This window comes from Vombatus ursinus, unplaced genomic scaffold (genome assembly GCF_900497805.2).
Source record: "Vombatus ursinus unplaced genomic scaffold, bare-nosed wombat genome assembly UNPS02014181.1, whole genome shotgun sequence".
NCBI classification, from domain to species: Eukaryota; Metazoa; Chordata; class Mammalia; order Diprotodontia; family Vombatidae; genus Vombatus; species Vombatus ursinus.
This window is the reverse complement of record NW_020953959.1, coordinates 1270232-1287277: the sequence shown is the minus strand read 5'-3', so window position 1 is coordinate 1287277 and position 17046 is coordinate 1270232. Positions and strand designations below refer to the sequence as shown.

Sequence of the window (17046 nt, the reverse complement as noted above, 5' to 3'; positions counted from 1 at the left end):
TTAAGTGACTAGCCTAGGGTCCCACAGCTAATAAATATCTAAGGCCAGATTTGAACTCAGGAAGATGAGTCTTCCTGACTCCAGGCCTGGTGCTCTATCTGCTGTCACCTGTGCTGCCCTCTGATCATTGAAAGCATTGTGCAGATTCCAAAATTAAATTTACCTGCTCCCTAACTGAATTTATTTTTGTATATATTAATATAATCTGTGAAAATTTTTAGTGTTAGAATGTTTCATTTTTTAGCATCCATATGCATTTAGGAATACTGGGCAGTAATTTTCTTTTGTATTAGGATTTAGAATCAATATTTATCATCTCTCTTTCAAAATGTGCAGGGATAATTTATCATCTCTATTTCTTTCAAAATGTGCAGGGATAATTTTTTGTCTTAAAAATACTTTCAAAACTTTCAAGGACACTTGGAATTATTAATTGTTAATGAGCTTGGGAGAGTTCAGTCCTCTGACCCCTGAAAGTTGTTTGTACAGTTGTTTGATTCTCTTGATTTCTTCAGTTTCTTTCAGGTTGTTTAATTCTTTTTGGGGGGCAGGGGGTGAGGCAATTGGGGTTAAATGACTTGGCCAGAGTCATACAGCTAGTGAGTGTTACGTGTCTGAGGCAGGATTTGAACTCGGGTCCTCCTACCTATAATGATTTATAAGAACGAAAAAGGTTTCTTTTCTGTTGTGTTTTAGCACTGAAAATGATTGACTCTTTTTCTTTTTACCCATTCAGTTCTGGTTAGATTGATCAGGAGGTCTGTGTGTTTTGTTCCCTCTTTATATGCCAAAAACCTATGTAAGACACATTGGTCTTGGGCCCGTGTTTTCACCTTGTCTCTGCCGCTTGTTCCTGGGTGATTTTGTACAGGTCGCTCCAGCTCTCTTGAGGGTCTCATCTGCCAGGTCAGCGCTGAGGAGCTGTGAAGTTCTGTGAAAACGGGAGCCACAGTCATTATTTTAGCTCCTCAGTTTTCTGTCTGCAGTTTATTTCTCCTCTTTTTTGATTGTTTAAATCTTATGTAAAGTCTGAGGCGTTTTGTTGACTTTTACTTTAATCCTCTGGTTAAGTGCTCAGTCTGTTTTTCCCTTTGCTTCCTCACGTGTTCAGTGGCAGGATATTTGCCATTTGGCATTTGCCTTGCTTATATCAATCCTAGTGTCAGGTCTCCTTATGGATGGTAAGTCACATGTCCCCCGTTATTCTTTCAGTGTCTTTCCTTTCTTAATTATGGGGTTTAGTAGCCTTGGTCTTCCTGAAGTGTGTGTTGTAGCCTCTCCACTTCACTGTGGTAATCTGTGAAAAGTACCAGCATATTATCTGTGAACTCAGGGATTGTTTTCTCTAGGATAATAAGAACTTTTAAGAAAAAGTTATGTGTTCTGGAGGGGAAAAAAAACAACAGGCTTCTGGATGGCACAGTGGGATAAGAGGGCTGGCCCTGGAGTCAGGAAGACCTGAGTTCAAGTCCAGCCTCAGACACTTACTGGCCGTGTAAACCTTGGCCAGTCACTTAGTCTCTGTTTGCCTCAGTGTCCTCAATCTGTAAAATGGGGATAGCAGCACCTACCTTGCAGGGTTGTTGTGAAGATCAAATCAGATAACATTTGTAAAGCATTTCACAAACCTTATAAAGCGCTATAGAAATGTTAACTATAGTAATTATAATTGATTTTGTTAATTAAATTTTCTAGTATTTTATTTAATTCAGGTATATCTTGGTACTGTCATTTGTTACAGTCCATCGTAGAATGATGTTAAATTTTTCTGCCACAGGAACTCTTGAATTGAGACTCTTCATTGAGTCTAAGCCAGAGGATGTGATGGGTAGCGGTGGGAGCAGTGCCCCCACCAGGTAAATCACAGGCTGTTGATGTTTTGAAGTACACGTTTTTAAGGATCAATTTCCCCCATCTTGGCTAAATAACTCTGAAAGGATGTCCTTTTACATTTAATGATAGATCTTCATTTCTTTGTGTCATTTGTTGTGTTTTCTTTTCTCTTTTACCAAATCTTCCTTCTCTTAACTTCTGTCAATAGACTTATTTAAAATCTGCTAGCACTCTATAAATAATAGATTGTTCTGTATTTACATAAAAATTTTCCTTCATGTTTTCTTTTCCTTTTTTATTCTTATTAATAATTTTTTTATATTTATGATTTGATTTATTCTATTCTTTTTGTCAATAGAAACTTTATTATATTAATGTAAATATCTTTCCTATATCATAACAACACAATCTGTAATTCTTTTTATTTTCAAAGGATTTTTAAGTGTAGTGACTAGAGAGAGATTTTGCTTCTCTGTACTTTTTTTGGTGGGGGGGGAATAAATTGAGTATACTTTAAGGCAGCAGTCTGCAGAATGGTGACCTTTGCCTTGCCCTTGGCCCTGACCCTAAGGAGTGTTTGATCAATCAACCTGAGGATGGAAGTCTAGTTGAATCCCACCTTCCTGCTAATGGCCAGTCATGAGACTTGTCTGGAACACAGCCACACCTCTCCTGGAGCCACTGAATCCATCCGCCATTCCACCACCTTTCTCCCCTTTCCCAGCTTCCTTCTCTCTGAGCGTCCCTTGGCACTGAGATTTCAGCTACCTGGTCACCTGGAGTACCCCCAGCTGCCATCCAGCACACTCAGACTTTTCCCCCCATCCCACGTGGCTTTGGCAAGGCCCCTGAAGATCTGGCTCCACGCTCTAGGCCCTGACTTGTCAAAGCCTCACTCCCTCCTGCTCCCCTTGTTGTTTGGCAGAGGACAGAGTGAGTCTTACTGCATGAACAGACCTAGATGGTTGTGATCAGCGTCAGAGACCTCATTGTGTAGTCTTTCATCCCAAATCCATCCCTCTTCCAACTCTCTTTTTTACTGTCATAGACTCCACCATATTTCATCAATGCTCACAATCTCTTCGTTTCCTTTTCTCTCACTGGCTTCTAAACCCTGCAGTCTGGTTTCCAACATCTTTATTCAGCTGAAACTACTCTCTCCAGAGTTACTGATCATCCCTTAACTGCCAGATCCAATGGCCTTTTTCTCAGTCTTCATCCTTCTTGACCTCTCTGCAGCCTTTGACATGATTACCTTCTTCTAGGTTTTCATGACACAACTCTCTCCTGGTTCTCCTCCTACTTGACTGACTGACTTTTTCTCAGTGCAGTAGGGGAGGAAACTGTTCCCTAGGAGTGACACTGTCACACGGGAACAGCAGCCACGAGGGGAAGACAGGTGTTCCTCCTCCCATTGTCCCTGGGAGTGGCTCTGGGATGCAGCAAGCAGGGAATTCTGAACCAGGTCCCTCAGGGCTCAGACTTCCTCCAGGGATGTGGAAGTGACTTTGACTTTCCATTAGTGCAGTTAAGGGTTGGCTGTGTCATTGGCAAGGTAAACCGTGGTACTCATGGTGAAAACACTTTCCCCTTCCAGCTGTCCTTCGAGTGGCTGGCTCCTTACAGAAGAGCACAGAAGTGATGAGAGCCATGCAAAGCCTAGTGAAGATTCCAGAGATCCAGGCAACCATGAGGGATCTGTCCAAAGAGATGATGAAGGTGAGACGTTTGGTTCCAGAATCCCATGGTGACCCTCTGGGTTATGGACTCCAGAGAAATTCCGTGGGATGTCCTGGAAATACATCCTTCAGGACATGAATAGTGCCAGGAGACATCTAGGCGTATGTTTTACGGAAAGGTGAGGCCTGATCCACAGGATCATAGATTTAGACCTAAATGAAATCGTAGAGGCCACTGAGCCTTGTGGTTCTCAAACTTTTTTTCTCCTGGCACAGTATTTCTTGTGAAGAATTGCAGCCCCTCTTCTCATCTTCAGCCACCTCCTGACTCTTTCTTTTCTTGCTGGCTGCTATGGCGGCCGCCCGACACCATGCTGGGAGGGAGAGTCCGCACGCTGAAACTGGGGAATGTGGAAGTTCCAAGGATTTGGGGAGCTTTGAAATATACCTAGGGAAAGCAGCATGCCACAGCGTACCTTTTGAGAACCCCTAATCTCTCGTCCAGCCCTTCCTTCCTCTCACACATGAGGAAGCTGAAGCCCAGAGGAGGGAGGGGATTTGCCCCAAGTCACGTGAGCAGTTAAGTAGAAGAGCCAGGATTTGAACCCAGGTCCAAAGACTTCCAATCCAGTGTCCTCTCTGATGTACCGTTCTCGCTCTCAGCTTCTCTCTTTTTTTCTTTTTTTCCTTTACAGTTACCTCATGATAGTTATGGGAAAAGGACCAAGTCCTAGATGAATTGAAAGGTCACCCTTAGGCCAGGGACTGAGATTTGTGTTAAAATATAAATATGTGGTCTTAAATTCTGTGAAGTATGAGAAAATCATTATAAATTTATTCCTTAAAATGGTTCTGTTTAGATGTATTGAAAATACATTTTCTCCTTTGAAACTTAGACAAATATAAGAAAAAAGTTAAAGACTTGAATAGAATTTTAGAAAAATTAGAGATAAGTCTGAGGTGATTAATAAATGGGAACAGGAAAGAATTTACATCCTTCTCAGTTTACATCCTTACAAAAATTGACCCTAGGAGCAGCTAGGTGGCACAGCAGATAGAGCACTGGCCCTGGAGTCAGAAGGACCTGAGTTCAAATCCGGCCTCAGACACATGATACTAGCTGAGTGATGCTGGGCAAGTCACTTAACCTCAATTGCCTCACCAAAATAAATAAATAAAATAAAATAAAAAATAAATGAAAAAAATTTTTAAAAATTGACCCTGTGTTGAGGCATAAGGGCTTCATCAAAAAATGTAAAACAAGTAGAAATACTAACGTGCCATTTACAGTGCAATAAAAAGGATGCTCGTTAAAGGGCTTTAGAGTGACGAATTAAAATTTGGAGACTAAATAACTTTTCAGGAACTGGTATGTCAAAGAACTAGATAAACAATTTTAAATTTTCTTCGATGAAAATTACATATTAATGAAACAACATACCAAAGCCTATAGGATGCAGCTAAATCAGTTCTCAAGGGAAATTTTATAACTGTGAATGCTTTCATCAACAAAAGAAAGAACAAATCAATGGATTGGATACACAGCTAAGAAAAGGTGAGCAACAAATCAAAACCTCCCAACTGAACAGCAGAGGAGAAATTCTGAAAATTATTGAAGAGATTTAAAAAATTGAAAGCAATTTCATGAATTCATAAATAAAACTAGGAACTGATTTTTTGGGAGGAAAAATACTTTAAAAATACATAAAACAGCTAATGTGATTTTCATAAAGAGAGGGGGAAAACAAATTGGTCATATTAAAAATGACAAAAGAGAATTTGGAACAATTGAAGAAGCAATAAAGGAAATTGTTAGAAACTATTTTGTTAGCAAAATATGGTAACAAAACCATTAACTTAGAGGAAATAAATAAAAATATAAAATAATCCAGATCAACAAAAGAAGAAATAGACCGTTTAACCCAAAAATCAAGAAAAAAAAAGTTGAACAAGTCATAAATGAACTCCCCAAAGAAAAAACTCCAGGACCAAATATATTTATAAGTGAATGTATGAATATTATATGATCAAAGAACATTCCAATATTACATAACCTTTTTGTAGTTATCAACAAATCAGTAAGTATTAAGCACATACTGGGTGCCAGGCACTGTGCTAAGTACTGGGGATACAAAGAAAGCAAAAGACAGTCCCTGCCCTCAAGTTCATGGTCTAATGGAGGAGACAACTAAGTCCAAACAAGCTATGTATAGGACAAACTGGAAATAAGGAAGGCACTAGAATTGAACTTGGGGAAGGCTTCCTGTGGGAGGGATTTTAATTGGACTTGAAGGCAGGCAGGAGGCTGCCAGAGACCATGCCCAGGTAGGGCAGTTCAATCTGTGAGAGCTGATGAGATCCCCAAGAGAAAGGAGGAAAGAGGGCTCAGGATAGAGTTGGGGAGAGAGAGAGAGAGGTCACAAAGCATGGCGTCGTCGTCATCTTTTCTTACAGTCTGTCCGGAGTATTCTGTCACGTGTGTAACTTCTTCAGCCCTTCCCCAGCTGATCGGCGCTCCCGCACTCCCCCACCCCTCAGATTTCCATTCTTTGCCACCTCAGAAAGCCACTGCCTAGTCCACATGAGAGTGAGGGTCAGATGTCTTCTGCCCCTTCTACCCCTCCTCCTTGTTTGGATAGACGTCTGCTTGGGCACATGGATTATGTGAGATCATTGTTGGTAACCTTCCCTTCCACTTTCTTTCCTTTTCCCTTCCCTTTCCCACCTCCTGAGACCATCCGGGCCTAACAGGCCTTGTCTCGTTGGACTCCCTCTGCGACCCCTGCTGATGACAGGATTTGCAGTGGACAGACGCATGTATCTTCTCCCCATATTTGAATGAAAGCAGCTTATCCTGGTTTAGTCCCTTCTCCTTCTTCTCTTAGGTTGACCTTCTCCATGTTTCTCTGAACTTCAGAGATTCTACTAGCGCTCCTCTTTCCATCGGGAATGCTTGAAAGACCTCGATTTGATGAAAAATTCGGTTTTTCCTCTGTAGGACTATGCTCAGTCGTGCTGCTAAGTACATCCTTTGCCTTCTGGAACATTGTATCTGGGCTCTCCATTCCTTTGTGGTGCTCCTCGGCCCTTGAATTCTTTCATTTTGCTGCTTGAAGTGTTTTTGCTTTGACCTGAAAGCCCCGGATTTGGACCGTGAGGTTGCAGGAGTTTTCATTTCAGGAGGTGACGGGTGGATCCCCTGGATTTCCACTTGTCCTCTGGCTCTCAGGCTAAACCAAAGTCCCCCCCTTTACCCACAGCCCTCGCTTGTAGTCCTCGAGGGCAGGGCTTGTCTCTTGGCAGGGTGTCTGGCACAGAGCATTCTAGCCCAGTCCCCAGGCAGTAAGCACCAGGCTGGGCATGTAAACCCACCGTGAAGATAACTCACGTCCAGGCTTAATTTTTTCCCTGGTCATTTAAACTGGCCAGTGATTTTTAACTTTTTTCTCCTTAATCCGTTTTTCAAGTTGTTTTTGCTAGGAGGTAACCTTACATTTTCTTCTTCTCCCTTTCTTTTTTTCCCCAGCCTTAACTTTGTTTCAATATTTCTTGTTTTCTCTTGGAGGCATTGGCTTCTCTTTGGTCCATTCTAATTTTCAAGGAGTTTGCTGCTTGGATGAGGTTTTGTGTGAACAGCTGTTAATTCTCTTTCCAATTCTTGCTTCTGTAGCTTTCCTTTCTTTCCCAGTTTTTTCCTCTAATACTCTAATAAAAAACATTTTAAAGCTCTTCATGTCTTCTCCAAATTCTAGTTGAAATTGTCCCCAGCCTGTACCTTTCCTTGAGTCTTTGACTCTAGATGTTTGGAGTCATCCTGAAACATCTCTGTCACCCTAATGGCTTTTTGTGGTGGGATTCAGAGTTCTGTTTGCTCTTTCTTCCAGCCTGCCTCACTTTGTAGCTGGAGCTGTAGCCCTGAGCCATACTTTTGCTCTTTGAGCCTCAGTTTTTTCATTTCTAGCGTGGAGATAGTAGCACCCACCTTCTAGGTTTGTGAGGATCAAATGAAAAAACATACAGTACTTTGCAGATTATGATTACAAAGGTGCCAGATATGTCTTGATTTCTGCTTGTCAGGACGGACATGACTGGATTTCCAGAGTCTCACCAGACACCACTCCTCCTTTTGCGCCCTTTGTGGTATGCCATAGGCTAGCATGGGACCCCATTTTGTATGTGAGGAGACTGAGGCCCCCTGGAGGGTAGCAGATGAGGGGCTTGGTGTGAGCACAGGACCCTTCTCCTGCGCGGGTGGGTCAGGAATGCGCTGTCTTTGGCGTTTAGGCGGGGATCATAGAGGAGATGTTGGAAGACACCTTTGAAAGCATGGACGACCAGGAAGACATGGAGGAAGCAGCAGAGATGGAGATCGACAAGGTTCTCTTTGAGCTCACAGCAGGTGAGGCCGTGCGCGCTTTTCTGGTTCGTCTCCTTCCCCTGGCGCCTCAGCTGGTGCCCACGCCGGGTGTTTCTTCCCTTTTTCTTCACAACCTCTTTCCTTTCCAGGGGCCTTAGGCAAAGCACCCAGCAAAGTCACGGATGCTCTTCCAGAGCCTGGGGCGTCAGGGGCGACAGCTGCCGCCGAGGCTGCGGCGGTGGAGGAGGAGGAAGAGGATGATCTGGAAGCCATGCAGTCCCGACTCGCCACCCTGCGGAGCTAGGTGGGCACGCCCGCCCTGCCAGCAGCCACCCGGCGGACGCCCCGGCTAGGACACGAGGGACTTTCTGTAGCTCCTGTGAAGACTCTTCGTTTGTTATCACGTTGCAGAGGGTTCTTTCTACTGATTTCTGTTGAACTCCCTCCAGAGGGGGATGGGGCTGCCAGTGTGGAAGAGGGGTACTTAACCCGAGATGATTGTTGTCATGGTAGTGTGTCATTTCCAGTTATAAAAGTGTTGAGTGGAGAAAAATCCAACAAAGCACTTTCAAGTATTCTGCTGCCTGAATGTTAAATATTCTGTACATTTTTCTGAAAAACACTATAAATGGATTTTAATAAATTTCTGCTTTAAGCCTGGCCCTACTGTTTCTTCTGTTCTATGCCTTGTGATGTACACTGGGCTGAGGGTGTGGCTCTCGTGAAGGCTGGTCCTCCTGCAGCGTCCCTTTCCTGGCACCCGGGCGAGGGGCGGGGCAGAGATGGGGCAGCCGCGGGCTCCGCTTTGCCGTCTCACTAGCTCTCACGGTGCCATCTGCTTTTATTGTCTGGGATAGTTGCTTGCCTTCTGCTCTGCACTCTCCCTGCCAGCCCACAGTCTCCAGCAGAAGAGGGAGAGAATGCCACCTGCCGCTAGTCAGGGCTTCCTTATGAGCTTGCCAGCTGGTAGGTGACCTGCAGTCATCCCTTCTGGGGAGCTGCTGTGAACAGAGTTCTTAAAATACAGCTGGAAATCAATCACAGGAGGGCTTTGGTTAATTATATTAGTACATGAATATACAAGGAAAACCCAGGCTTCCTGGGATTCTTGACCATGCAGAGCTGCAGTAACTCAGCTGCCTTCCCATCAGCTTGTTTTTGTAAGGCACTGGAGGAATTGCTGGCTGGCCAGCTGACCGTGACCCTCAGGCCACAAGCCCCTTTCCACTGCTGTCACAAAGTGCAAAGCTGGGCGTGGGGGATTTTGCCAGCGTGCTTGGGTCCAGGTTGGTCAGGCTCTGCTTTCCTTTTGGATGCGGCTGGGCTGTGCTGCCCTGTGTTTGAGCCTTGCTAATGGAGGCATCAGGCAAATGACCTCCCGTTCTGACCAGCCAGCCCCTTGCCTGGACACTTGTGAGAACTGAGGGCTGTCAGACTCCCGCTGGGCTTAAGAGCTACTTGGAATTAGGGTGAAATCCCCCTTGAAACCCCCTTCCAAGAAGCAGCAGTTTCCCATTTTCTCTCCCACCCCCACCCTCCAAAGGAAACCCACTGACTTGGCTAATCGCTGGTTCGTTTATCCAGGTGTACATTAAGCCTGCTGGATGTGCCGGCACTGTGACTGGAAGGCTGCCTCCCAAGGGACCAAGTAGGCATAATGGAGAGAGTGCAGGACTTGGAACCAGGATGCTCTGGGTTCCAATCCTGCTTCTGACATGACTACCTGTGTGATCCTCCCGACTGAGCCTTGGTTCCCTTATTTGTTAAATGAGAAGGTTGGGCTAGCCTTTAAGGCTGTCTGGGACCCTAAATTTGTGCGCATCTGTGTGCAACCTGAGGCTCAGTAGGACCTTCCTGTTCTCATTCCACCCCCAGAGAGGTGGCTTGCCTGCTGAGGGTATGCTTGGAACCATGTGTGCTAAGCCTGCACTGGGGATGCATTCACTGGCAATACAAAGAAAGGCAAAGCCAGGCCTGCTTTCAGGGAGCTGACACTCTAATGCAGGGAGACCAGCATGCAAAACAGGTATTTGCAGGAAGTCTCCAAGAGAAAAGAGTAGCACTGAAACAGAGACCAAGAAAGGCTTCTTGTGAAGGGGGATTTTAGCTGAGACGGGAGGCAGAAATGAGAGAATTCCATGCATGCTGGACAGCCACTGGGCCCTGGCCAGTATCACTGAATCAGACTCTGCAGGGAAGAAAGGTGCCGGCCACATGTGCATGTGGGACTTAAGAACTTGAGGAAGAAGTCTCTGGCCTGGCTAGCCTTGGATCTGCATCTGTCTCACCTCTCCCTATCGCGTCCAGGCTGTCCGATGCCTCTCTCTGCTGACGGGCACAGCTTTGATCCGTCCGGCTTCTGACCTGGGTCATCGTGGTGTGGAAGAAGTGTGGACACACACCCAATTGGCTTGAACCCCACTCCAGCTGTTCAGAGCTCCCCAGTCTCCTTTTTCATCCTGTTTTTCTTATTTCTCCCCGATTCCCTAGGCCAAAGGGACCTTCCCTTTTTGCAAAGGTATTAGGATTCATCCACAGCACTCCCTCGATAGTATGTGTGTGTATATATGTATGTGTGGCATCAGGGGAGTGTTACAGAGGAGTGCTAGAGAGCACTGACCCTGCAGTCAAGAAAACCCAAGTTCAGATCCCATCTCAGCCACTTGGGCAAGCCACTTAACTTCTGCTGGCATCAGTTTCTTCATCTGTAAAATGGGGATATCGTAGCAGCTACCTCCAAGCATTATTGTAAGGAAAATGAGATTTGTGAAGTGCTTGGCAAACCTCATGTGCTATATAAATGTTAACATTAGACACACACACCCCTTTTTTTGGTGGCTCATTCCTAAAGAGCTTGGGAAGAACCTCAGTTTGCAGTCCGTTGCTTGAAGGAATTATCTTAAGGTTTCCTTTATCCCCTGAACATCAAGCTAATGGGGCCCTCTTCTTCTCTCATATGCCATGCATCTTTTAAAAATGTGGCCAAGATCTAAATGCTCATGTGCTATACATTAAATTTCAGCTAGGACACTATAGTTACACAGTATGCCTCCTAAGTCTGTTTACAAGTACTTACCATACCTGTGATAGTTTTCCTTGGAGGACTGTTTTGGGGCGATGGTGCTGGGGCTTCTGGGGAGGTGAGGAGGTAAGCATCACCCTTGGGTTACGAACCCTGGCTCCCCCTCCCAACCACCTGGGACGTGATAACATTTTTGAAGTTGTCTCTCCCCATCTACAGAAGGCTTTCCATACGTTTTTTGCAATGCTACTGCTATGTTTGAGTAGGCAGGTTCAGTTTCTATGATAACATATTCCCAGAATAAAGTACTTTGAATTCCTGTATCCTCAGCTCTGCACCTCTTACTGTGTGACCTTAAGTTATTTTAAACTGAGTCCTTAGGCTCTCTAAGTACTGGACGAGGGTGACGATGGCTTTTTGCCCGAGCTGGTGCCTTGAGTCCCAGGTGTTTAAAAAAATAAAAGCGTGGGCCTCACTAATTAACACTCACAAATATAACCCTCTTCTCTAAAGTCTGGCTTTTGGTGAGGAGAGCTGAGCCCATTTTGTGTTTGTTTTTGTCAAGTTCCTCTCTTTATTAACAGGAATAATTTGCTTTCTTTTCGCTTAGATTTGGAAAACACTCTTAAATTATAAAGTTAAGCTGTCAGCAGCACGTAAGTGAGCCCCTCTTGGCAATTCAGTCATTTCTAGAGACAGCTTCTTTTGTCAGGCTGTGTCACTTCAGTTCTGTCTGCCCCTAGTTAACACCTGTCGGAGGGCTGAATTTGGGCCCAAACACCAAGGAAATGGGCTCCATCTTTATGGTTAACCAAAGCATCAACGTCTGATGTGTAAGCGCTTTTTAAGTAATGTGTAGTATTTAATGTGATAGCAAGAGAGAAAGTTCTAGACAAAGGTCTAACAGTTAATCACCCAGAGAAGACAACAAAAAATATTAAATGAATATTGTTTAATGTAAAATGCTTAACACTTAGAAATTAGCAAAGCCTCAATTAAATTAGATTTCATTTGTTTTAAAGATGGTTAATCCCATGAATTGTACAGTAGATTTTTTTTTTTTTTAGCGGCTGCTTAATGCAAATCCTATGGTAGTGCATTAAGAACTGCATCAGCCACTGTATTCTTGGCTCCTCCTCTGGACTCAAAGGGGAAAAATCCCCCAACATTCATAAAACAAGATATGCTCCCCCCCAAAGACTCCTAACAGTAGTCACAAATTCATTTTGACAGTCGGCTCACAGACAGGTGGGGACCAGTCGTAGGTGGTTTCCAGAGCTCAGTAAGAGGTAATCTTGCAGTTTGGTTTAAAACTCTGTAGCAGGTGAGAAGTCCCAGTTTCGGGATGCCAAGGGATCAGTGAATAGTCACTACATATACACACTGAGTGTTTGTAAACACTAGAAATGTACATTAGACCAAGTACCTTCTCAAGCCAGGCACTACTTAAAAAGGAGGATGAGGTAACGTGAATTCCAAGTCCACAGAAATTCAGAAGGTCAACTCCCAACAGCTGCCACTAGTTCAGTTCCAGTTAGCCTCTGGATTTTAAGGTTTGCTGTAGCCAGATTCGTTGGCTTTTAATATTGCAATCGCATCTTTCACTGCATGGTAGATCACATTCTTCACCTGAACAACAAACAGCAAGTTAAGAGAGCCGCTTTTAAAATCGGACTCATTGTAATAAATAACATTTTCATCCACTTTTTTCCGACTCCAGTCTGAATTGAAGAGGTTACAGGTGGTACTCAAAACAAACCTGATTTGCAAGTGACAAAAGCTGGAAATAACTGAGTCAAGAATAGCATCAGGATACCAAAGATCTTGATGGTTTGAAATTCAAGTCTGTACATGGGAAAACAACAAGCCCCCAAACCCAGCTTCCTAAATTTAAGCTGAGGGAGGCATGGATGGACAGAGAGCTCAGGGAGGGGTGAGTTGTGCCATGTGCTGTCCCCTCAGAACTCCGACCAAGGATTATAGTCAGTTCTGGGCACCCGAGTTAGTGAAGGGGCAGGAAAGCTTCCTCACCGCTCACCAACAGAAAATACTAAGTGTTCTGAGGCGCTCTCTTTGCTTCTTTAATAACCACTTTATGAACCAGGTGCAGATAGCACGCTCATTTTAAAGATGAATCAACACTTAACAAATGCTTGGTGACTAAGGGGCCAAGGCCAAGGAGGCTCAGTGTCAGACAGCTGACTTGGTGACACAGGCAGGAGTACCAGCCAGGTCTTCACAGCTCGCCACTGTCATCCGCTGCCCCCCGCCCCCGTGACCCCCCACAAGCTGCTCGGTTTCCCATCAGCGCGCCTTTGGGAAGAACTTGGAATTCACTTCCAGCTCAGAATCTTGGACAGCATCTTAAATTTCGTATGTTTTTGTTCTTGGTCATGGAAGTTCCCAAGATCTGCCTAACAAAATGTACACATAGGAGGTAGACAGAGACACCCCCCAACACCCCCCCCTTCTGATAAGTGACAGAAAGTTACATTCTTTAATCTTATCCCCCTACTAGTATTTTAAAGAACTGATAAAAGATGAAGAAAACCTAAGCCTTCAATGTGAGCTCGCTTTTTATGTGATGATTTCCCTCAAATACGGATTAACTAGATAAAGCAAAGGCAAGAGGTCTGAGTGTGCGGGTGTTTTGTCTCGGGCACCTGAGCACTGTGATCAGTGTTTTCTACCTTTAAGAAAAAACATGTCACAGCCACAGCGCCCTTCTCTGTCTCCTGTGTACAATGCTACACTGCATTCTTTCTCCCATATGGACCTTTCCCCAAGCTCCCAATGTGGCTGAGATTTTTAGCCTTAGTTTTGTTCATTTAGGAATCATGGTCTATTTCAACTTGTAAAATGACAGTACTACGTACTTCAAAGCTTAGTTTTCAAAAAGGCACCTCAATTACATGGGTCCTGAAGATGTTAAAGAAATGGATTTCAACCACTAAATTAAGAGAACTGGAAATGAGGAGTCCCTGCTCTGTGTCGGTGAAAGCCCCATGCCCAGCCCTGCCACCAAGAGGTGATCATGCCATGGCTGGGGAGTCAGAGCCTCCCTCCAATCCATCCTCCCCAGGGCTGCCAAACAGATGCCCCCGAAGCTCAGGTCTGGCTGTGCCCCTGTGCTTGAGAAGTACCTCTCTGGCCTGCAGGATCCCAACGCCAATTTAAATGCCTTTTTGGCATTTCAGGTCCTTCCCACATGATCCCCCACACTGCTCCCCCACGCACGTTCATGCTCTAGTCCAGTCCAGATGGCCTGCGAGCCATTTGGCAAGGGTCTCATGACCCTCTCCATTCCACCCTGCGCGCCTTGGCACACGCCACCCCACCCCCCACTTTAAGTTCCTTATCTCCCCGTAGAACAGAAGTTCCTTTAGAGTAATGACTGTCCCACTCGGAGGTCTGGCAGGTGATCAGGCAGATGGCCCACCCTGGGCACTGCAGATGGGGGCAGCCATACAATATGCATGCCCTTGGACTCAGTGACACCACTATGAGGCCTATACCCCAAAGAGCAAAGAAAGAAGAAGGAAAGGACCATATCTGTAGTAGCCCAAAATGGTAAAGTAGGGTGGTCACACCAACCTATTCAGGATGATGAAATGAACAAAGAAAAAAATGGGAAAATCTCCAGGTAACAGAGCAGAGTTACATGAGCAGAATTAGAAGAAAAAATTATACAATGAAAACACTATTTTTAAAAAAGCAACTCTGAAAAACTTTAGAACTCAGGGTAAGGCGATGATAAACCTGAGTCCACCAGAGGACTGGAGGTGAACTTCCTACTCACCTCCTTGCAGAGGTGATGTTCATACCAAATATCACATAGACAGAAGGCTTCACAGAGGAAGGAGCCTGGCTCCTAGAGCTGAAAGAGGCCTTAGACATCACTGTCCAAATAAGGAAACTGAGACCTACCAAGGGTAAAGTGCCTGACCCAAGAACTCAAACTCCACGCTGGAAACGTGGAACCCAGGGTGAGCCAGGCGTCAGCTGGGAGTTGAAAGGTGACCAGGACGGGAGGCTGCTAAGGAAGTGGACTTCCTTACTGCACCAGCCTTTCCCTGACTCTCCCTCTGAGCCTGTTTCTCCTTCTTCTCCGGCCTCTGTATTAGATTTGGGGGGAGGAGCAGCTGAAGGATCGGGCAGGGCCTCAGGGAGAACCTTAAAGAGACCTTCCCCAAAGGAAACTGGCATTCTAAGCAGCAGAGGTAAAGGGGACATGGGATACGGAGATGGAGGATCTGGCCCAAGCACAGACTGCACAAAAGGGAGGAAGCCAGGCAGAGTGGAGCAAGGTTATGAAGCCTGTCTGACCCTCTGTATCAGACGGGAGCTGCTCCAGTCTGCTGAGCAGGAAAAGCGAAGGGATCAGGCCTTTGCTTCAAAAATGTCACAGGTGGCCGTCTGAGGCAGGAAGACCAGTGAGAATAATATCCCACTAACCCAGGCAAGACGTGATGAGGGCCTGATCTAGGGTCACGGGGGTGAAGACAAGGGAAGAATGCAAAAGCAAGAGGGCGTTAGGGAGGTAAAAAGACAAGATCTGGCAGCTGCTGGACGATGGGAGTGAGGGTGAGGACTCGGGGAAGATGCCAAGGTGCTACAACTTGAGTGAACTAGAAATCTGGGGTACCTTGGCCAAAAGAGGGAGGTCTGGAGAGAAAGAGTAACTGAACTTTTCAATAAGTTGAATGTGATTCCCACAGACATCTAGTTGGAAATTGTCATTATTATTCATCAGTAACAAGAGACAGAACAGTGGACAGAAGATGGCCTGGGAGTCAGGTAAACCTGGGTTCAGGCCCTGCCTCAGACACATTCAGGACCCTGCAGACCCTGCCCAAGGTGCCCATCCACCGCCATAGTCCCGGCTTCCTCCCGGGAGCTCCAGAACAGTGATGGCCAGCACTTACAGAGGGCTGCTCACTGCTCGCCCCCCCCCCCGCCCAGTGACCCCTGGGCCCTTTCTGTTCGTCCTTCCTCCCTGACTCACTTCTGAGCTTGCTCAACCACTCACCTCAAGCTCAGTTTTCTTCATGAGTCTGGGCACATCTAATTACCTGACAGGAGAGGATTGGGGGTGGGGGGTTGGCCATGATATTGAGAAACACAAAGGAATATGCAATCCTGCTGCTCAGACAGCCTGGTGAAAAGTTCTACATGTAATATTCTCATACCAATGGAAGAAATGGAGACCTTGAAGCTAGAAAAGTTAACTTGGGAAGTACGTAACTGTTATCTAGATCATAATTTTTATTCATGGGAAAGGGGCACTGAACTCTCCCTACTTGGCCCCAGAAAGCAAGTTTTCCTAATGATTAGATGGGGTCTCTACACAAGCAACAGAATTAGCCCAGCACACAGAGAGCCCGAGTGACTTACTTCCCAGGCATTCAGCCTTTACAGCCACTCTCTACCCACTAGGCTACCACTGCTATCCAAAACCAGAATAAGCAGTTTCTCTGAATGGTCAGATTAGACCACTCTGGGTGCACAAGTCTGGATCAACAGGCAGAGCTGGTCTGTGAGGCGCTAAGATTCTGGAGCAGGCCAGGGGCCCAGCACTGCTTCTCTCCTCCTCTACTCTGGGACTTCAGTGAGAAGAAGGGTAACTGTGGACCCTTGGCCCCTTCCCCCATCTGTGCTGGCAGATGCCCCCAATCTTTTGGTCCATATCCCCTGCTCTCCAACATGCCCAGGTCCGTCCATACTTAAACCTTCGTGACTATTTCCTGAATCTATGTCCCCTTCTCATCTAGGAGCCCCGAGCAGAGAAGAAAGGTTTGGAAGAGCCAATCAGTTACCAGATCCTCTCAGCCCCACTTCCTCTGTCTCCCCTTTATTTCCAGAGCCTGTTAAGCTTACAGGCTCACATCACCACCCAGAAACGGAGCATGATTGTGGGTCTCGGTGCTTCTCCTCTGACCTCCCATCCATCCTCAGCACACTGAGAGAATCATCTTCCTGACGCACAGACTTGTTCATTTTTACTTTCCTGTTCACAACATGTCAATGGCTCCTCATTAGCAGAGGAGTAAAACTCAGATTCCTTGGGCTTGACGTTCAAGTCACTCCCCAGTTTCAGGAAATGGGACCTTGCCCTCCTCCAGCAAACACACCCTGTGCCTGCCTGCTTCCACCTC

At 45.6% G+C, this 17046-nt stretch overlaps 2 protein-coding genes across 2 annotated transcripts in view; one reads left to right on the top strand and one right to left on the bottom strand.

Moving 5' to 3' along the window:
- CHMP3 (charged multivesicular body protein 3) overlaps positions 1-8529 on the top strand; it is a 40300-nt gene extending 31771 nt beyond the window's left edge. Inside the window, exons 4-6 of the mRNA XM_027860442.1 lie at positions 3431-3552; positions 7797-7911; positions 8019-8529. Of these exons, the coding sequence (XP_027716243.1) occupies positions 3431-3552; positions 7797-7911; positions 8019-8173 (392 nt within the window). The 3' untranslated portion in view covers positions 8174-8529. The remainder of the gene's footprint in view (positions 1-3430; positions 3553-7796; positions 7912-8018) is intronic.
- A 3391-nt stretch (positions 8530-11920) lies between these two features.
- Positions 11921-17046, bottom strand: part of KDM3A (lysine demethylase 3A) — an 81226-nt gene continuing 76100 nt past the window's right edge. The window contains exon 25 of the mRNA XM_027860451.1: positions 11921-12520. Coding sequence (XP_027716252.1) covers positions 12440-12520 — 81 coding nt within the window. The 3' untranslated portion in view covers positions 11921-12439. The remainder of the gene's footprint in view (positions 12521-17046) is intronic.